Genomic DNA, 22,581 nt, shown 5'->3' with positions numbered 1-22,581 from the left:
TGGGGCTTTGGAGAGAAGTGAGGGGGGAGGTGTGGGCGCAAGTGTTGGACCTCCTGCGGTTGCAAGGGAAGGTGCCGGGAGTGGTGGTTGGGTCGGTGGGGTGTGTGGATCTGACAAGGGAGTCGCGGAGGGAGTGGTCTCTACGGACAGCTGATAGGGGAGGGGAGGGAAATATATCCTTGGTGCTGGGGTCTGTTTGGAGGTGGCGGAAGTGACGGCGGATGATGCGCTGTACATGGAGATTGGTGGGGTGGTAGGTGAGGACTAGTGGGGTTCTGTCCTGGTGGCGGTTGGAGGGGCGGGGCTCAAGGGCGGGGGAGCGGGAAGTGGAGGAGATGCGGTGGAGGGGACCGTCGACCACGTCGGGGGGGAAATTGCGGTCCTTGAGGAAGGAGGCCATCTGTGTTGTACGTATTTTGAACTGGTCCTCCTGGGGGCAGATGCGGCGGAGGCGAAGGAATTGGGAGAATGGGATGGCGTTTTTACAGGGGGCGGGGTGGGAGGAGGTGTAGTCCAGGTAGCTGTGGGGGTCGGTTGGTTTGTAGTAGATGTCCGTGTTGATTCGGTCGTCTGAGATAGAAACAGAAAGGTCTAGGAAGGGGAGGGAGGAGTCCGAGACTGTCCAGGTGAATTTGAGGTCGGGGTGGAAGGTGTTAGTGTAGTGGATGAACTGTTCAACCTCCTCGTGGGAGCACGAGGTAGCGCCGATACAGTCATCAATGTAGCGAAGGAAAAGATGGGGGGTGGGGCCAGTGTAGTTGCGGAAGATGGATTGTTCCACATACCCTACGAAGAGGCAGGCATAGCTGGGGCCCATGCGGGTGCCCATGGCTACTGTTCAGAGAAGGCTCACTTCACTAATATGGATAGGACAAGGAGGCTGTCTACGAGCACAGTTTGGACAGGCTGGGTTTGTATCTATTCTAGTTTATAAAAATGAGAATCTTATTAAACATATACAATCCTGAGGGAACTTGAGTTTATTCTACCTTTTGGGAGAGGAGCATTTAAGAAAACAGTCTTTCCTTTTTAAAATGGAGATGAGGAGGAACATTTTTCTCAGAAAGTTGCAAATCTTTAAAACTCTCTTCTCAAGATATGTGGTGGACTAACAAGGGAGTCATTGATTATCAAGAGTAGTCAGAAATGTGGGAGCCATGATCAATTGAATGGTGGAGCAGAACAGAGGAGCTGAATGGTCTGCTCCTGCTCCTAATTCACATGTTCACATAACCCACATGTAGAAACTCTCTGAAAATATTCAGGCTTGGACTGATAAGTGGCAAGGCAATGTGCCAGGCAATGATAATCTTCAACAAAATTCCAGTAGTCTTCCTTGTATTTACAAGCATTACCATTGTAGAATGTTCCACCATCATCATACCGAGGATTACCATTGACGAGAAACCTAACTGGAGTAGCCATATAAATAAATAATGTTGCCACAGCAACTCAAAGTCTTAGAGTCTTGCAGTGAGTACCTAACACCTTACTCCCCAGTGCCTGCCCATAATTTACAAGGCAGACGTCAGGCATGTGAAGTAATACTAAACAACAACATAAAAACAAGAACTGTGGATGCTGGAAATCAAAAGCAAAAACACAATTTGCTGTGGAAAAAAAACTTAGCAGGTCTGGCAGCAACTCCAGCAGTTTCAGTTTGTGTGTAATGGCGTACTCTTCACTTGCCTGGATGGATGTAGATCCAACTCTACTCAAGAAGCTGGACACCATCAAACTCTATTTAATTTATAACACATCCACAACCTTAAAAAGCACTCCCTCCACCATTGATGGACATTGGTAGCAGTGTGCATCACCTTCAAAATACATTGCAGCAATTCACTAAGCATCTTTCCGCACCACCTTCCAGACCAATGACTTCTACCACTTAGAATGACAAGGGTAACATTATCACCTGCCATTTCCCTTTCAAACCATGCACCACTCTGACTTAGAATCAGAGAGTCATAGGGATGTACAGCACGGAAACAGACCCTTCAGTCTGACTTGTCCATGCCGACCAGATATCCCAACCCAATCTAGTCCCACCTGCCAGCACCCGGCCCATATCCTTCCAAACTCTTCCTATTCATGTACCCATCCAGATGCCTTTTAAATGTTGTAATTGTACCAGCCTCCACCACTTCCTCTAGCTGCTCATTCCATACACACACTACCCTCTGCGTGAAAACGTTGCCCCTTAGGTCTCTTTTACATCTTTCCTCTCTCACCCTAAACCTATGCCCTCTAGTTCTGGACTCCCCCACCCCAGGGAAAATATTTTGTCTATTTATCTTATCCATGCCCCTCATGATTTCTATAAACCTCTATAAGGTCACCCCTCAGCCTCTGCACTCCAAGGAAAATAGCCCTAGCCTATTCAACCTCTCCCTATAGCTCAAATCCCCAAACCTTGGCAACATCCTTGTAAATCTTATCTGAACCTTTTCAAGTTTCACAACATCCTTCCGATAGGAACGAGACCAGAATTACAAGCAATATTCCAAAAGTTACCTAACCAATGTCCTGTACAGCAGCAACATGACCTCCCTACTTAATACTCTAACCAATAAAGGAACGCATACCAAACGCCTTCTTCACTATCCTATCTACCACGATTCCACTTTCAAGGAGCTATGAACGTGCACTCCAAGGTCTCTTTGTTCAGCAACACTCCCTAGGACCTTACCATTAAGTGTATAAGTCCTGCTAAGATTTCCTTTCCCTTACATTTATCTGAATTAAATTCCATTTGCCACTTCTCAGCTCATTGGCCCATCTGATCAAGATCCTGTTGTAATCTGAGGTAACCTTCTTCGCTGTCCACTACACCTCCAATTTTGGTGTCATCTACAAACTTACTAACCGTACCCCTTATGCTCACATCTAAATCATTTATATAAATGATGAAAACCTCCAGTTTTCCGGCATCTCACCTGTGACTATTGATGATACAAATACCTCAGCATGAGGCCCAGCAATCACTTCCCAAGCTTCCCACAGAGTTCTAGGTTACACCTGATCAGGTCCTGGGGATTTATCCACTTTTATGCATTTCAAGACATCCAGCACTTCCTCCTCTGTAATATGGACATTTTTTAACATGTCACCATCCATTTCCCTACATTCTATATCTTCCATATCCTTTTCCACAGTAAATACTGATGCAAACTTGAAACAATATTGTTGTTCCTTGACCTTCACTAAGTCAAAAATCTGGAAATTCCTTTTGACCAACACTATGAATACACCTACACCTCATCGACTGCAGCAGTTGAATAAGGTGACTCACTAATGCAAGTCTTGCCAGTAATGCTTACATATAAAATACTAGGTACATATTGATTTGAGTTCTAATCACTGCATTACAGGAAGCAACTGGGGAGGGTACAGAGGAGATTTGTAAGCTTGTTGCCAGGACTGGAGAGTTTTAGCCATGAGGCAAGATTAAAAGATTTGACAGACTGTTGCTGCTTTCTTTGGAACAGAAGAGGTGGAATGAAGATACAGGTAATGTGTAATTAATTACGACAAACTTAGATAAGAGTGAGTAGGAAGCATCTATTTCTCTTAGCAGAGAGGTGAACAACTATGTGTTGCTGATTTAAGGGAATTGATAGAAGGATTAGTAGAGAATTGGAACATGTTTATTACCTGGAAGTTTAAGAAGGTTCACAATTCACTGCCTGGAAGGTCTGTTCAAGCAGAGACTCTTACTGTATTTAGAAGGGCCTGGAAGTTGACTTGATCAGTCCATAATCTATAGGACTATCGAAAACGAGGACTAGAAAGTGGAATTATGTTAGTTGGCTCACTCAGCTAGGTAAAAACAATGACTGCAGATGCTGGAAACCAGATTCTGGATTAGTGGTGCTGGAAGAGCACAGCAGTTCAGGCAGCATCCAAGGAGCTTCGAAATCGACATTCCGGGCAAAAGCCCTTCATCATGAATCTGACGTTGAGTCAAATGACTTTCTGTGCCATAAATTTCTAGTCTTTTATGATTTAATTCCCATGGATTTTTCAAGCATTTATTTAGGTCACACCATTTTTCACAAATTCACGATACTTAAAAGCAGTGAATTGGATTAACACTAACTGGATTATTGATCAGCATAAAAGCAGAAGAAAATCCCAAATGAATACTTTTTTTTTTCAAAATCTAATTGTCCTAGCCAGGTCTAATTTACCCTGGCAAGGGCACATTTATTGTCTGTTTGTAGTTGCATAGAGAAATGTTGGCAAGCTGCTTCAGTCAATGAAGATAATTTTACGATGAAGCTAGACATGAATTCCAGGATTTTGTTATAATGGCAACCAAGGGACAATGTTAGCAGGTAACTTGGGACAGCTTGTCACTCAAAGGGATATGAGAGGTGTTTGTGTTCCTGTAATATTTCTGATATGCCATGCTGACTTCTGTTTTAATAATGTGTACAAGATAGAAGGAAATGTTCCAAAAAAAAATACAAATTACTGGAAAAATAATTAGGTCTGGCAACATTTGTGAAGAGAAATCAAAGTTAACGTTCAGGTCCAGTGATCCTTTTTCAGAAGTCATTTTGTGAGTTACTCCTGCAATTTGTTTTGTTTCTCATTTATAGCACTCAGTTGTTTTATTTTGTTCAAAAATACTTTATTTATCTAAAGTGCATGCTGCTAACATTTATAGGAAATAATTAAGTACTGGAGAGATCTGAAGGACAACAATATTGAAATCGATTCTGAGTAATTACAGCAGATGGAGGTCGGTACAGTGGACAGATGAGACTCAACTATGAGCACGTGAGCTCAAGTTTAAGGGGATCTTCAATAAGTAATATGGAGTAAAGCACGAGTGGTACAAGATGGAGAAAAGGTCTGCATTCCTGATGAAGGGCTTTTGCCCGAAACGTCGATTTCGAAGCTCCTTGGATGCTGCCTGAACTGCTGTGCTCTTCCAGCACCACTAATCCAGAAAGAATATGGTCCAAGCATTTTTACGTTTCGAATCAAGGAAAATGTTTGTTTCCAAGACATCAAGTTTCATCTTGAGTAAAGTATCCAGGATATTGACACAATACGAAGCATTGGAGAACATGAATGAATTTGAAGATCAGCAACTTCAGTTTCTGTGGTGTAAGGAGAGCGTAGAAAAGGAGTTAATGTATTTCGGACAGAAGCAGATGAGCCACACCTTTCTGCACATGAGGCGTTAGCTGTTGGCTGTGCCCTGCACAAATATGGCGGCATAACACCAACAGCAACCCGGAAGAGATTGTTGTGAAGCGACGTCATTTCAGATGGTCATTGTGATGTTTTCTGTGATGCGGGTTGGGGCGGCGAGCAGACGTTCCGCTCGTCAAGTGGTTTCCGGCCTTCGGACGGCTTCCGGGTTAGTCCGGAGGGTTACAATGTGGGAAGGGGTTCTCTGCTCATTGTTATACTGCAGCGTGTAACAGGGGCCGCCGCCATTCAGCGACTCTCCTTCCACTCCCCCGACCTGCTCCCTCACCCGCCCTGACTGGAAACCCACAGCTCCCGGCTGGGAGCTGCAGGCGCTCGACGATGCAAGGAGACGTGACAGTTCCAGCTTCTACCTCCATGAAAGTGCCTGAAGCTGATGTGAAAGCAGAAGCGCCTGTCCACAAACTCTTGGGAAGAGGAAAGGGCTGGCAGTACAGGTACGTCCAGGTGGTTGGAAAAGCGGGGAGCCCCGTCAGGGCGCAGGGGCTCTGACCACGATCGAAGGGAGTTCAGTGTCATGAGAGGTGAAATCTCCTTTGTATGTGAATCGAACAACATTGCTGTTTCATTCACTGATAGAAACTTACTGTATTGTTTGGAAAGACTATTTTGGGCTATATGGGGCTTGGTTACAGTTTTAAGACAGAGGAATCTACTGGAGGACATGAAGTTGAAAAGTACTGACTGGATTGGAGTTCAGGTTGATTAGAGCAGTTAATACATTGGGGGTGGTAAGAGTTCCAGCACAGTTAATAGGAAAAATGATCAAACAAGTCGCAACACTGCATCAATATTTTGCTTTTTTTCAGTGCTGTTAATAAACTGTGTTTAGGGCCAAGTTGGAAAATTGTTTATTTGAAATTGAATTCTGGAATGTGCAGGCTTTGCAAGAAATTTGTGTATTTTTTGTATTTATTGCAATTCGGATGTGACAGACAATTATGCGATCTATCCCAGCTCATGGCACTGCCACACAAGTCAATCCCACAATGAAGTCCAGCTTGGTAGATCATGTTTGTTTATTTTTTCTTGTTTGTTTAGTTAACATGGTGGTTTGTCATATTCACATTCACATGATGTTGATGTTTTTATAACAACATAAATTTATGATGCAAAAAATGTTTTTTCTCATTCTTTGTGTGCATGTACACCTATTTAGAGACATCTTAACTCTGCTACATCTTGGGATAGCTAGGCTGGGGTTGACAGAAGCCACAGGGCAGATTCTAACTATAGATAAACAATTATGAATTGTCAACATTTAACTCCACTAGGTAAAACTATAACCATTTTTATAAACTGGCCCTGACATAGATGAAGAAAAAAACATAATTTTGAAAGGTGGATGGAAAGACTAGGAAGGTATTTCAAAGGTCACTGATCACATGGTTCACTGGTGCTTTTGTCTTGTCACGATGTGCTGCTCTTTGATTCTCCTTCAGATACTTGCAGAAAGTACAGTGGCTGATTCACATTTACAAAGTTTTTGGTTAAGGGTGACAGTTTTTAGCAGATACTAATGGAAAGAAAATTGGGTTGCTTAAGGTTTTTGTAGCAGAGCAGAAACATTTACAACACAAATATATAAAATAATATTTTAAATTGTTCCCTGCCATTATTTATTAGAGATTCAAGCCCAGAGAAACTATACCTCTGTATCAATTTTCAACTTGAACTGATTCCTCCCGGTTTTATTTTCTTGAATTTAGAACGTTACTTTTCCCCTCCAAAGTCTGATACCATGAAGTTTTTCAACTCCAACAACCTGCAGATTTCTGTCTCAAACTTTCTTGCTATGATAAACTTCACAAACTAGAAAAAACACTGCTGCTACATGACTCTATCTATGTGAGCTGAAAAACTGAGTAAATGACAAACCAGTTTGTGTCCGAACTTAACTCTCGATTCTTCTCAATTGGAACACTGGTGTGTTCTGAACTGAAGTGAAAACAAAACTTAATGTGTTCTCACTGCCTGACCATTAACATACTCATGGTTCACAGTGCCTCATAAATGTCCAGTTTGAGATGCGAGATCTGTTCAAAATCTGACTTATTTAGCACTTTGGTAATGACAGCCAGTATGATGCCAGGTATGGTTGAGAAAGTCTTAAGACTTGTCATGGTCAGTGTAAAGGCAGGACTTCATCTCCAGAAGGACTTCATTATCGTAGCTGTTACTGAGGTTGTAATGAACGGATGTATGTGACAAGTAGATTGCTGAAGTAGAGTTTTCTATTCTGGTACCCTCACCTTGCTGCAGAACCAGTCCTTTAGAATTAAGCTTTGTCATTCTTGGTGATGGTATTGAACTCCTCCATCCCAGAGTACATTCGACACCTTTGCCACTCATTGTAATTCTTTCAAGTGGTGTGCAGCTAAGGAGAGGTGCTAGGTGGTAATCAGCAGGAGCTTTCCTTGGCATGACTGTCTCTTCATTCTTTGGGTATAGGTGCACTGGTCAGGCCAGCATTTATTGCTCACCCTTGCTGTCCTTGAGTAGGTGGTGGTGAGCTGCCTTCATGAACCACTGCTAGGTCAGATCCACAATGCCATTAAGGAAGGGAGTTCTAAGATTTTGACCAATGACAATGAAGAAAAGGTGTGAGGAGTGGCTTGGAGGAGAATTTGTAGGTGGTGGTGTTCCCATGTGTCTGCTACCCTTAGCCGTCTCGCTGGAAATGGTCATGGGTTTGGAAGGTGCTATCCAAAGTTCTTCGGTGAATTTCTGCAGTGCATCTTATAGACAGTACACACTGCTGCTACAGAGCTTTGGTGGTGGAGGGGGTGATTATTTGAGGATTGAGCCAATTAAGTGGCAGCTTTGTCTTGGATAGTGTTGAGCTTCTTGAGTATGGTTGGAGCTGCATTCATCCAGGCCACTGGGGAGTGTTGTTCTATCGTGCTCTTGACTTTTGCTTTTGAGATGGTGGACAGGCTTTAGTGGTCAGGAGGTGAGCTACTCTCTGTAGGATCCTAGCCTTTTGACTTGCTCTTGCAACCACTGTTTGTGGTGAGTCCATTTCAGAATGTGCTCAATAGTAACTTCTAGAATGTTGATGGTGGAAGATTCAGTGATGGTGTTGCTGTTGAGCATCAAAAGCTGATAGTTGAATACTCTCTCATTGGAGATGGTTCACAGTACATCATGGGGTCTGGAGTCGTTAATGTTGAGGACTAGAACAATTCTTCATTGCTGTCTCTCTCTCGCTCTCTCTCGGTGATGCAACTAAGTGCCTTGCCCACCATCTCAAAGCGCAGTTAAGAGAAAAACATTGTTGTAGGGCTTTAGCGATATGTAGGCCAACCAGGTAAAGAAGGCTGTTTCATTAAAGGATATTATTAAACCAGATGGGCTTTTATGACCATGGTTTTGTGGTCACCATCAGACTTAATTCCAGTTTTTCTTTATGAAAATTCCACCTTCTGTTGTGCAGAAATTTAGAGCACTACCTGCATACTAAACCAAAATATTAGGGATACTGGAAATCTGAAATAAATACAGCAAACGTTCAGTGTGGCAGCATCTGTGGAGAGAAAGAGAGTTCATATTTTAAGTATAATGACAGTCTTTGACCTAACGAAGAGCCATAACATGTGAAATGTAAATACTATGCCTCTTTTTACAGATTCTGCCAGACCTGCTGAGTTTCTCCAGCATTTTCTGTGTTTATCGCTAGATTATTAGTCCAGCCACTGTCTCCCTAGATGATGAAATATCAAAGCAAATATTTTCCTGTACCAATATTGTGGGGACTCTTGTTATCTCATTCTAAAGAAAAATCCAAATTTGGCTAATAATTAGCTATATGTTGTGCTACCTCTGTTTGCCATTTTATTGTCCTGGCTTGTCTTTGCTGATGCAGCATAGTGCCAGTTGCTTTTCTTTCTTTTGAATTTCAACTGTTTCTTTTTCTTCCATTGACTGTTTAAGAAATTTTCTATGGGTTGTGGCAATAAAAGTAGCCCTTTCCACAATTAGTAGTGTTTGTAATCTGAATTTGATAAAAGGAATTTGTGAAAAGTTATCATCTTTGGTGTTCAGTTTCAAATTGAGAACTTGGAAACATCAGAAACTGAGTAATGTTATTTTAAATTAATTTTCATTTCCCATCCATAACCAATGCGGTTTTCAAAAAACATGTTTTCTGTGTTTTGCAATTCTTGTTTGAATTGTGTGCTATTGTATAAGATGAAACTAACTTTTTATTTAGATTAGATTACTTAGTGTAGAAACAGGTCCTTCGGCCCACCAAGTCCACACTGACCCTCCGAAGAGCAACCCACCCAGACCCATTCCCTACACTTACCCCTTCACCTAATACTACGGGCAATTTAGCATGGCCAATTCACCTTACCTGCACATTTTTTTGGACTGTGGGAGGAAACCGGAGCACCCGGAGGAAACCCACGCAGACACTGAGAGAATGTGCAAACTCAACGCAGACAGTTGCCTGAGGCGGGAATTGAACTCGGGTCTCTGGCGCTGTGAGGCAGCAGTGCTAACCACTGTGCCACCATGTCGCCCTGGTGTTAGTTCTTTTTCCGAAGTTTCGCGCACACCAACAGCTAAAAGTTTATTAAAGCTTGTATAAGCTGGTGACCCCCTCACCCCCCCTCACCGTGTGAGGTTGTGTCAGTGAGACCCTGAACAAAGAAAACACATCTCCTCTATCAAGGTCGGTTGGCCATGCTTACAGATATTCTGGCCACTCCCCCAGTCACATACCACTCGACAACCCCCAGTTACAGTCACAAGTTACCCCAGGTACAATGGCAGGATGAGATCATCCCCTGAGATAATGCAGATACTAATGCCCTGCATTGTGTTGGTGAATCACCGAGTCAGAAAATCATCTGCATAACAAGTCCCCAGGATTAGATTAGATTCCCTATAGTGTGGAAACAGGCCCTTCGCCCCAATAAGTCCACACCGACCCTCTGAAGAGCAACCCACCCAGACCCATTCCCCTACATTCACCCCTGACTAATGCACCTAACACTATGGGCAATTTAGCTTGGCCAATTCACCTAAACTGCACTTCTTTGGACTGTGGGAGGAAACCAGAGCACCCAGAAGAAACCTACTCAGACACGGGGAGAATGTGCAAACTCCACACAGACAGTCGCCCAAGGTTGGAATCGAACCTGGGTCCCTGGTGCTGTGAGCCACCAAGCCACCTTCACTTCAACTGTGTGAATTTGGCGAGTGCATTGGTATGATACATGTTATTTGGACGCTCAGGAAGCACAAGCAAAGGCAAGATACAGTTACAAACGAAAGCTGCTTAAGGAAACATTGAGCAATACCAGAGGATGGCTTCAATCCATCGACCTCTGGGTTATAGGCCCAGTATGCTCCCGCACATAATTAATACTTTTCACCTTGTTAAACTGACCTTACATACCGAATGCTTCCAATATTGTTAAATGGCTCTACATAATAAATACTTTACCACCTTGTTAATCCATTACCCTTGCCTCTAGCCCCATTGTTCACTGTAAGTTCTTATCTGATCTGAGTCATGCTCAGCTGAACCTTTTGTTTCACAGAACTCAAAATTTAACTCTTTCCCAACCTGCTCATACCCTCAGTCTCGGTATTAAAGATTGTCCAGAGACATTCCCATTTAATCTTTTAACATGACCTTTTGTTCATTGAATTCAAAGATGTTTGTGTTATGACTATGCATTGTGCACGATAGTGATTTTAAACCCTCCTCATAGCATATTTTACATTGGACTATGGATTGTTTACTGTAGAATCTCTACAAAGAGGAAAAGGAGAAAAATACCTTTTCAAGTTTTGAATTTAAATGCTTTTGAAGATGGGCATTAACCAGCTTTCACTCTCCTTTCTTGATACCTGAAGGATTGTGAAGCTTCTTCCTACTGACTACAATATTACGACCTATTTGTAATGTATTTATCAATATTCATGTCTAATAATGCAGAGGGAAGGGTGGTGAGTTAAAAGTGCAGAATAAAACCCTTGGTAGTGCTGATTGTTAACAAGACCATAATTTAAACTTTAATTTCCAACTGTTAAACTTTTATATGCTGTTTGCAAAGCTTTGTTTTTTTTTGGAAGATGGATTATGGAAATAATGTTACTTATCAAAAAAATCGCAGTAATAATTTCATTTGAAATTAGAGGTTATATGGGGAATCACCAATATTTTATCCTACCATTTCAAAGACCAAGTCACTGGGAATTAATTAAGTCTTAAATAGGGATAGAATTTCTCTTTTTCATTTATAATAATCATGCAGTTTAATCTTAAATGTCTGTTTGAATAAATTTTAACTTATCCATTAATGGAATAAATTAATCTTAGATGTCTTTAATTGAATTATGTATTGCCAGTATCATAGGATCCCTTCAGTGTGGAAGCAGACCAGACTCGCCGAAGAGTAACCCAACCAGTCCCATCCCCCTACCCTATAGCTTGCACATTCGAGGACACTATAGGCAATTTATTATGGCTAATCCACCTAACCTGCACATCTTTGGACTGTGGGAAGAAATCAGAGCGCACAGAGGAAAACCATGCAGACACAGGAAGAATGTGCAAATTCTGCACAGTCACCAGAGATTGAATCGAACCTGGTCCCTGGTGCCATGAGGCAACTGTGCTAAACACTGAACCATTGTGTAGCTCCAAGTGTTAACTCCTCTCTGTCGAGGAATTGAACCCCAGTCTCCTGTGTGACAGGCAGAGATACTAATCAGTAAACAAACAAGGACTGAGTTTCTGATTTCCAGCATCTGCAGTTGAAAATGTTTTGTAAAGTATTGGGAGGTTGGGTAAGAAGTGGGTGCATTAATTTAGTGCCTTTCACCACCTGTGTATTTCAAAGTACTTTGCAGCAAATGTAATGCTTTTTTTGAAATTATAGTCCCATTTCTGAAATAGGGCATTTTTAGGAGAATCTGATTGAGGTGCACATGATAAAATGAAAGGGATTTCTAAAGCTTAGACTTCGCTAATGGCATGCTAAGGAAAACGCAAAACAGGAGAATACAAGAAGCAGATCACAGAAGGGAGGAATGTAGGGTCGGACTGAAGGACAAACCCATAATGGGATTTAAATGGAAAGATGAAAATTTTGAATTTGAACTATGGGGGTTCTAGAAGTCATTGCTGTATTGGGAAACCAGTCTTGACGTAGGATAGATAATTAAACTTTGGTTGAGTTAAAGTTTGTGGAAGGTGACTTTGCAAGAATTGCAATTTTTGAGCCCAGAGAAGAAAAGCTGTGGATGAAAGTTAAAGTAGCAGGTGGGCTGAGGAAGAGTCAAAGCTGGGCTTTGCTTTAGAGCTGGAAGTAGGGAGAGAGTGCATATTGAAGCTGACATCAAGTCTATGAAGGTTTAGAGGTCAAAAGAGTGGAACTTGACAAAGGCAATCTGAATAAGTTTGTACAGTGGAGGAAAGGGATTAGAGAAGGTGTTTTAGTCAAAAGGAGCAAAAGTTGTGTTCCGACAGATCTGAGTTCTAAATGATGGCAATTATTTTTTTTGTCAGGATGTTGGACTGATGAAAACTTAATCGGAGTTGTGGGAAAGATGGGCATAGATTTTAAACATAACAATATCTTGGGAGAGGAATGGCAACTTAAACTGGGTTCCATAGTTGGAAACATATTTCCAGTGATGGGTGAGTGCCGAACCAGAGGACACAGCTTAAAAATACGGGGTAGACCATTTAGGACAGAGCTCAGGGGAAACTTCACCCACAGAGTGGTGGCTGTGTGGAATGCTCTGCCCCAGAGGGCAGTGGAGGCCCACTCTCTGGATTCATTTAAGAAAGAGTTGGATAGAGCTCTCAGATAGTGGAATCAAGGGTTATGGAGATAAGGCAGGAACAGGATACTGATTAGGAATGATCAGCCATGATCATGTTGAATGGTGGTGCAGGCTCGAAGGGCAGAATGGCCTACTCCTGCACCTATTGTCTATTGTCAATTGTCCATTCTTTTAAATCAAGGGTAAAGCTGAAAATCATCTGTTGCAGTGAGAGAGCCATTGACTGAGGCAAGCTGCCATATTTTTCAGGTTGTTTGAATTAAAATAGTTTGAGATGGTCAGTATTTTGGAGCAAAAGACAAACTCTGATAGTGAAAACTTTTTAGTAATATGATTGAATGTTTTAGTAATTGGTGATGCAGCCATGTTAAAAATGGATCAAAATGTAATTGATGTGACATGCTTGGGGGATTTACAAATACATGGAAGAAACTAAAAATTATGACCATGGTGGAAAGGACTAAAGAGACAAAAGGTAACCAGAAACATTTAGGGAGAGGCTCTTGTTAGTCGGAAATAGAATGAGGATGTACTATTAAGTATTCAGGGGACTTGAAGTTATTTGGGGCAAATTGAAAACAGTTCTGATTTTGTTACTGTTTTAACGGTGGTTGATTTGCTGATTTTGCAGAGTTTGACAATGCATATTTGGATTGATCTCTCAAACATGCAGTGAGCGTCTAGGCATGGTTTGTTTTTGTTTTGTTCATGTGCTTATCTTTTATATGCCAAACATTATTCCCTTTGTAGAAGTTTCTTAGTGAGCCAGAAGTTTACAGAAAACAAGGTAGCGATAAAGAGAAGAGAAAACTTGTTTTTATATCCCCTCTTTTTTTTGATCATAAGTTAATATGTTCATACCACGCTCATGCACGAGTTATGAAGTCATTGTTGTTTCTGACATCCTGATTCAGAAAATTATGAATTCAAGTTCCCCTGTAAGAATTCAAACGCATAATCAAAGCTGGCATTGAATGCAGTGCTGAAGGAGTGTTGAGCTGTCAAAGCAAGTTACTGTAGATGCTGAAATCTGTCTGTTAGCTTGCTTTCTCCCCATGGATACAGCCTGACCCACTATGATCTCCAGCATTTTTTTGTTATTGATCTGTCAGAGATGCCTCCCATTTTCAGGTGGAAAACTAAAGTTTAAACTAAAATCACATTGCTTAAAAATAAGCAGTAGGCCATTTAGAATAGAGTTGAGGAGAAACTTCTTCACCAGAGATTGGTGGATATATTGAATGCTCTGCCCCAGAAGGCAGTGGAGGCCAAGTCTCTGGATACTGTCACGAAAGACATGGATACAGCTCCGATAGTGGAATTGAGGGTTATGGGGATAAGGCAGGAACAGAATGCTGATTGTGGATGATCAGCCATGATCATAATGAATGTTGGTGCTTGCTCGAAGGGCCCGTTGCCTATTCCTGCACCTATTGTCTAAAGTTGTTGTTGTTGTTGTTATTATTTTATTTTTATTATTATTATTTCCTAACCACCTTGCATCCCCAACCAGCATCCTAGAACCAGATTATCTGACTACCATTGTGTCTGGAACCATGCTCTGTGTTAATTTGCTATTGTTGTTCCCTGCAATACATTTGAGACTTCACTACATTAAGGTTTGTTCTGACTAAGATGGAAGAAATGCACTGTCTTTCTCTAGTTCCACCAATATGGACTGCAGATGAAGAGCTTTTGTCCGAAACGTCGATTTTCCTACTCCTCGGATGCTGCCTGACCTGCTGTGCTTTTCCAGCACCACTCTGATCTAAACTTTGGTCCTGAATATGGTCAGTTGTGTGCTTGTTTGATATCAGACTTGAAATGAAAAGGTCCCTCGTCCAGGCTTTAACAAAAGTAAAGTTATTGATATATTATGGAACAAAGCCAAGATGCAAAACTGGCTGACACACTTCATTCATGGTATGAAACTATAAATGTTTACCTCTCTGAATAATCCAAATATGCGTGCACACCCATATTGGTAAAGGGGGCATTGCATTTTTTTTCGGCTGCAATTCAGTTTGGGGAACACCAAACACTTCTGGCAAATAGTTTAATTTAATTCTTTAAGACATAAACCAGATAAGTTTTGGGATCTTCAGATGGTTGTTGTTCTGACGTTCTAGCACGCAAAGATGGATCTCCCCAAAACACAGGCAAATGTCTGAGACTTTTGCCATGATAGCAAGCTCAGGAAATGTCGTGGTGAATTTAGTGTGTGTGCAACATCTGAATACAAATTTCAAGCCCTTTAATGAATTTGAATGAGGAATTAGAAAGCAAGATGCTACAATGTTTTTGGAGAGGAAATACTTTCAGCAAAATAACTTTTCTTTTTTGTGCTTTTAACATAAGGTAATGAAATGTTCCAGCTATCTTTACCAGATTAGATTCCCTACAGTATGGAAACAGGCCAATTGGCTCAACGAATCCACACCTACCCTCCAAAGAGTAACCCACCCAGACCATTCCCCTACCCTACATTTACCCCTGACTAATGCACCTAACACTATGGGCAATTTAGGATGGCCAATTCACCTGACCTGTACATTTTTGGACTGTGGGAGGAAATCTGAGTACCCAGAGGAAACCCACGCAGATGTGGGGAGAATGTGTAAACTACACACAGGCAGTTGCCTGAGGTGGGAATCGAACTGGGCCCCTGGCACTTCATCTGCAGTCCATATTGGTGAGACAGCAGTGCTAACCACTGAGCCACCATGCAGCTTACATTATTATGAAGCAAAGTTTGACACCATAAGATAATGTTAAGGTAGCTGTCCAAAGGTTTAATCAAAAAAGCAGGTTTATAAAGCATCTTAGAGAAAATTGGATCAGTAGAAAGTTTAGAGCATGAATTCTAGAGCATGGCCATTAGTGGCAGGACAGTTAAAATTGTGGATACCAGAATTGGATAAATGCAGACATTGAAAGATTAAGAGGCTGGAGGAGGTTCCAGGATAGGGCTGAAGTGATGTCATGCTGCAACTTGAAAGCACTGATGATGTTTGTAAAATAGAGCAAGAACTGGGAAGCAAACGATTGCAAGGTTACGTGAAACAAAGTTTTGAATGAGTACACCTGATAGTAGAATGGAAGGATAGTTGCAGGAGTTCTGCAACTCGTGTATGATTCAGCGAAAAGAACTGAGACCACCATAATGTATAGGAGCATAATTGGGCAATTCGGCCCCTTGAGTCTGCTTCGCCTTTCAATTTCAGCTGATATATTTCTCAGCCCCATATTCCTGCCTACTCCCTGTAACGATCCCTTTACTAATCAAAAAGTTATCTACCTTTGTCTTAAGTACACTCAATGACTTGGCCCCAATAACCTTCACCACCCACTGGCTGAAGAAACTGCTCCTCATCTCCGTTCTAAAGTATAGTCCCTTCATTCTGAGCTGTGCTCTCAATCCTAATCTCTCCTCCGGGTGGAACCATCTTCTCCACGTTCACTCTATCAGGCCTTTCTGTATCCTGTAAGTTTCAATAATCCCCCCTCATCCTTCTAAACTGAAGTGCAGACCCAGAATCCTCAACAATTCCTTGTGTAACAAGCCCTTCATGCCAGGATCATTCTTGTAAATCTCCTCTTGAATCCCTCAGAAGCCATACATCCTTCAGCGCCTAAAATTGTTCACAACATTCCAAATGTGGACTGGCTAGAACCTTATATGGCTCAGCTATACATCTCTGCTCCTGTATTCTAGTCCTCTTGAAATGAATGCAAACCCTGTATTTGCCTTAACTAGCTGATAACTGACCTGCACATTCACTTCGACAATTCTGAACTAGGACTCCCAAATTTCTGAAACCTGGCTGCATTTGGAAAATAAGGTAGGCAAGCAGGAGGCTGGACGAACACAGCAAGCCAGACAGCATCAGGAGGTGGAGAAGTCAACGTTTCGGGTGTGACTCTTCAGGATTGGCGGTGGGTGTAAGGGGGGTGCGGCATGCAAGGTCGTGAGGTAGTGATTGGTGAATCCAGGTAGAGGGTACGACCTGGTTGGTTGATGTGAGGAATGAGTCTGGTTGGTCAGAGGAATGGAATGGAAGGGAAGAGAAGGGAGATTATTTAAAGTTGAAGAACTCAATGTTGAGTCCTCCGGGCTGTAGGTTAGTGAGGCACAAGATGAGCTGTTCCTCTAATTTGTGGTCTGATTTGCTGTGGCAATGCAGGAAGCTAAGGATGGTCATATCTGAAGGGAGTGGGAAGGGGAATTAAAATGGTAGGTGACTGGGCTGTCCGGTCGGCCTCTGCGGACCTGGCTGAGATGCTCAGCGAAACATGCCCTGAGTTTACATTTGTTCTCCCCAGTGTAGAGAAGACCACATCAGGAGCACTGCATACAGTGGTATGTAAACTAGGTTGGAGGAGAGGCAATTTAACCTCTGTCTCATGTGGAAGGACTGCTTGGGGACTTGGATGGAGGTGAGGGAGGTGGTGTGCTGGCAAGTTTTGTATCTTTTATGGTTGCAGGGGAAATTACCAGGGCTTTGCGGGGTTGGTGGGGAAATTGGCATGAACCAAGGATCTGGAAAGGGAAGGAAGAGAGAGCTGGGGAGGAGAAGATGTCCTTGGTGAGGTTGGGGTTGGTGCCTTCCCACTCCCAACGTCCTTCTTCCCAGCCCCTTCCCTTCCATTCCTCTGATCACCACCCTTTCCTTCCAGCTATCAACCGGACTCATTCTTCCCATCAACCAACCAGGTCATACCTTCTACCTGTGTTCACCCATCTCTACCTCACCACCCTGTTTGGTCTCTGCACTGACTCCTGCAGAGCTTCACAAGTCAGTGAGTGTCATCCTGGAAAAAAAAATCCCTTCTGCCAGTCAACCAATTCTCTATGCGTGCCAGTACCTTGCAGCAGACACCATACACTCCCATCCTGTTTAGCAGCTTCCTGTGTAGCACCTTGTCAAATCCAAATTAATTTGACCCACTGGCTCTCCTTTGTCTAACTTGCTTGCTACCACCTCAAAGAATTCTAACAAATTTGTCAGGCATGACTTACCCTTGATGAAGCCCTACTGATCTAGTCCTATTTTACCATGCACCTTCAAGTACTCAGAAATCACATCCTGAATAATGGACTCAAATCTTGACAGAGGTCAGGCTAACCAACCTATAGTTTCCTGTATTCCATCTTCCTTTGTTCCTTAAATAGACTCTTTCCATTCTTTTGGGGCCCTTTCTGACTCCAGTGATTCCTGAAAGATCACTACCAATGTTCTCACAATCACCTTAACTAGCTCCTTCAGAACTTTGGGGTGTAGTCCATCTAGTTCACGTGATTTGTCCCCCTTCAGACTTCTCAGTTTCCCCAACATCATCTCCTTAATGATGGCCACCACACTTGACTTTGCATGCTGACTCTCCTTGAAGCTGTGGTATGCTGCTGATTTATTCCACTGTGAAAATTGATGCGAAGTACCTATTCAGTTCATCCACCATTTCTTTGTTCCACATTACTACTTCTCCAGTCTTACTTTCCGGCAGGCCAATGTCCACTCTTGCGCATCTTTCCTTTCGTATATCTTTAAAAAAATTCTTGCAATCTTTTTTAAACTACTAGCTAACTTACCTTCCTATTTCATCATCTCACCCCTTATTACTTTTTTTAGTTATCCTCTGCTGGTATTTAAAGGCTTTCCAATCCTCTGGTTTCCTCTCGTCTTCACCACATTGTATGCTTTTTCTTTTACTGTTATGCTCTCCCTGCCTTCTATTGTTGTCTTGCCCTCCCCTTGGTGTGTTTCTTCTTCCTTGGGATGAATTTCTGCTGATCTCCCGAATTACCCTCAAACTCCTGCCATTGCTGGTCTACTATCTTTCCTGCTAAATTCCAGTCAACTCTGGCCATTCCTCCCTCATGTCTTTGTAGTTACGTTTTTATTCAATTGTAATGCAGTTAAATCTGATTCCAGTTTCTCCCCCTCAAACTGCAGGGATGGATTCTGTCTTATCATAGTCACTGCTCCCTCTGAGTTCCTTCATGTTAAGTACTACAGTATCAAATCCAGAGCTCCCTGTTCCCTACTGGGGTCTACCACCAGCTACTCAAAAAAAAAAAAATCTGAAACTTTCAGGAATCCTTTTCTTGACATCTGCTACCAACTCCATTTTCCCAGTCTACCTGCATATTGAGGTCCCCCATGATTATTGTAATAGTGGCATTCTTATATTACTTTCTGTTTCATTTATTTTCTTCCCCACATCCTGATTCTTGCTAGGAGCCCTGTACATAACTCTTGTTAGGGTCTTTTTTTTTTCCTTTGTGGTTCCTTAACTGTACCCACATTTTTTTTGCATTTAAATAAAAGTGAGTGCTAATAACACTGTTATTTTCACGGCAAGATCTCATCCATTATGTTTACTAACTAGTTGACAGCCATCTTTATAAATTTTACATAAGTCTAACACAGTGAGTGTGTGTATGTATGTATTTTCTTAGACCTGTCTTGACATGAGTACCTGTCTTCAGATTCCAAAAAGCTAGGCATCCTTGATCTCTCTAATTAAATGGTTAGTCGTGTGGAAAGCAAAAATAATGATGTCCCATATGGTACAGTATGCATAACTTTAGTGCTGTAGAGGAATCTTATTCTGTATCATTAACTATTCCAGGTTAATTGTGATAATAGGTGCCTTTCTACAATATTAATAAAGACCTCCCAAATAAAAGTTTGCAAAAGATCTTAATTCATTCTTGTTTTACAGTGAAAATGTTAACCTCCGTTTTCTCTCATATTTGAAAGTCTACAAAGTAATTTGTCCATTCACAAATGGCATATTCTGATACTGAGAAGGCTTTATTCCACTTTCAATGAGCTTTATAACAGTATGACCTTGGATCAATCTAGAACCTCTTGATCCTATAAATGGCTAGGTTAGATAATTGAAAATGCCACACTATTATTCAAGGAGGCAGGGAGAAATCAGATTACCACATTTTGTTTGCATGACATTGTGGCAAAAGTTACCGGGATCTACTATCAGAGACAGCAATTGAACTCTCGGACAAATGTAGCGTGGTCAGACGGAATTTGCATGTATTTCAGAAGGGAGGATCATGCCATGCTAATGCGATTAATTCACTGGCATAATGAATAGAAGAGTGTGAATGCATGTTGTCTTAATGGATAGAAGATGTATGATTCGGAAGGAGATGTGTGCATAATTTTGAAACCATCTAAACTTTATGGCTGTTAGTTAGCTGGGAGATAAGAAATTAATGTAGGATATAAAATGTAACGTTTGATTAGCAAGATGTGAAAATGATCTGTACTGAGAATTCGTCTCACCATGCGTTCATTATTTGGGGTGTAACTAGAACTAAATGAGGATTAAAGAGTTCAATAATAATGCCATATTGGAAAGCAGAGAGTGCAACATTCATTTATATAGCATACTTAATAAAGCATCCTAAAATCTCTTTTAAATTTAATATGCTAATACTGTGTATGAAACCTTACTACTGTTTAATCAGTAGGTATATTTTGCTTTCCATCATCTGAATTCCAGATTGTTTGAGTATCAGAATTTACTTTAAATATTTTTTTCTTAAAATTGCTGTGATTCTGGCATTTGGAAATGTTTATGGAAAATGCTATTGGCTGACTATTAAAGGAACTTTTTTGTACAATCTGATTAAACCTTGTGGAATTTTATTTTAAAATCTACCATTACATAAACTGATTTGCTGAATTATTTTCACCTAAAGGAATGATTTACAGCATACAACTGTTCATTTAGGCTGCATTTGTCATCAACACCACTAGGCAGAGCAGTTAGCACACATGCACAGCAACACAGCGTCACTGTTTTGTCATTTGTAATTGACAGAATGGCAACTACCTGTCACGAAGATGGTGTTGCCCATATATTTCCCATGATGGCCCTGCTTCAATGAACTGGTCAGTAATATTCTATTTTAAACACTTCTGTAACAAGAAGCAATCTTAACAACACCATCATCTTCAGATAAATACCAAACAGCTCTGTTCGCAAGGGTGTGGTGGCTCTGAGAAAAGAAAAGCCTTTGGATTCAGATTTTTATGTTATGCTCTTTGTATTTATTTCTGTGTGGGTGCTGTTTTTCTTGTGTTAGTTCTGCTAGTTTTGACTGGGTTTTAGACCACATTTTTTCTCCTTTTTTTGTGAATCTTGGGTTTCTTTGCTGCCATCTTCTTAGCAGCTGTTGCTTTTGTCTCCTATTTTTGTTACTTCTCCTGGATGCATCAATACTGCCAGGCACGCAGATTCTTGCTGTAACTGACCGATCATGGAGGTCATTCCTGCCAGCTTGGTCTTTAGCCGTTTTTTTGTGGTTCTCTTCGGTATTGGGAACACAAAGTGTTTAAACTCTTTATCTGTATTAAAATCCTGTAGGTTGTAGTTTATTGCTGCAGTTTCTTTTGCAGTCACGTGTAGTGCCAACTTAATATTGGGATGTGCCATTACTGTTGGTAATTTATTTCTAAATTAAATTGTTGTGAAGCTATAATTGAATTTGTACTATTGTGCATTTTTATCTCAAAGATAGGCTTGTGGCAGAGCATTAATCCTTTTGTGTGTTCACTTTATTTTGTAAATCCTTTAATACTTCCCTCATTATATAATGAAGGAAATGACAACCAGCAGATTGTTTCACTGCATCAGCAGTAATGGACAGCATGCTGGCAAACTAGACAACCACGTTTAGATGAATCTTTCATTGTTTTGGGATGTACCTTCCTGATTTTATAAAATTATTACCGGTCTAGAAAATGTGTGGATGCTTTTGTACTTGAAATCTTTACCTGGTAGTGAATAGAAAGATGTGCTGGTGAAGCAATAAGGATATAATTCAGACATTAAGTTGTTCAAATGAAATTTAGACATTTTGGCTTTTCACTGGATAATTGCCCATCTGTTAACATTAAAATGTAATCATTATTCATTCCTGTAAACTCCAAAGATCAGTGAAAAGCTAACCATAGTGTTTGGTTGTGCCATCCCAAGTCAATCCTCTAACAGCAGTAGCATCTTCTGAGATTTACATAGTGTCTTTAATGTAGTAAATCTCCCAAGGTGTTCCATAGGAGTGATAACAAACAACCTTTAATACTAAACTGCATTAGGAGATAGAACATAGAAGAATACAGCTCAGTACAGGCCCTTCGGCTCTCGATGTTGCGCCGATCCAAGCCCACCTAACCTACACTCGCCCACTATCCTCCATATGCCTATCCAATGCCTGCTTAAATGCCCATAATGAGGGAGAGTCCATCACTGCTACTGGCAGGGCATTCCATGAACTCACGACTCGCTGAGTAAAGAACCTACCCCTAACATCTGTCCTATACCTACCCCCCCTTAATTTAAAGCTATGCCCCCTTGGAAAAAGATTCTCACTGTCGACCCTATCTAAACCCCTAATCATCTTATACACCTCTATCAAGTCACCCCTAAACCTTCCTTTCTCCAATGAAAACAACCCCAAGTGCCTCAGCCTTTCCTCATACGATCTTCCTACCAGACCAGGCAACATCCTGG

The 22,581-nt window shown here is 41.4% G+C and overlaps 1 protein-coding gene across 3 annotated transcripts in view; it reads left to right on the top strand.

Annotated features, from left to right (window-relative positions):
• Positions 1 to 4,949: 4,949 nt before the first annotated feature.
• Positions 4,950 to 22,581, top strand: part of osbpl11 (oxysterol binding protein-like 11) — an 83,740-nt gene continuing 66,108 nt past the window's right edge. Inside the window, exon 1 of one of the 3 annotated variants that reach the window (XM_043693971.1) lies at positions 4,950 to 5,666. In XM_043693971.1, coding sequence (XP_043549906.1) covers positions 5,551 to 5,666 — 116 coding nt within the window. In that variant the 5' untranslated portion in view covers positions 4,950 to 5,550. Of the gene's footprint in view, positions 5,667 to 20,937; positions 20,961 to 22,581 lie in introns of those variants that run through there. The other 2 variants (XM_043693973.1, XM_043693972.1) reach the window with 2 other exon arrangements.

This window comes from Chiloscyllium plagiosum, chromosome 7 (genome assembly GCF_004010195.1).
Source record: "Chiloscyllium plagiosum isolate BGI_BamShark_2017 chromosome 7, ASM401019v2, whole genome shotgun sequence".
NCBI lineage: Eukaryota > Metazoa > Chordata > Chondrichthyes > Orectolobiformes > Hemiscylliidae > Chiloscyllium > Chiloscyllium plagiosum.
The sequence above is the reverse complement of the archived record's forward strand: the minus strand, read 5'-3'. Positions and strand labels throughout refer to the sequence as shown.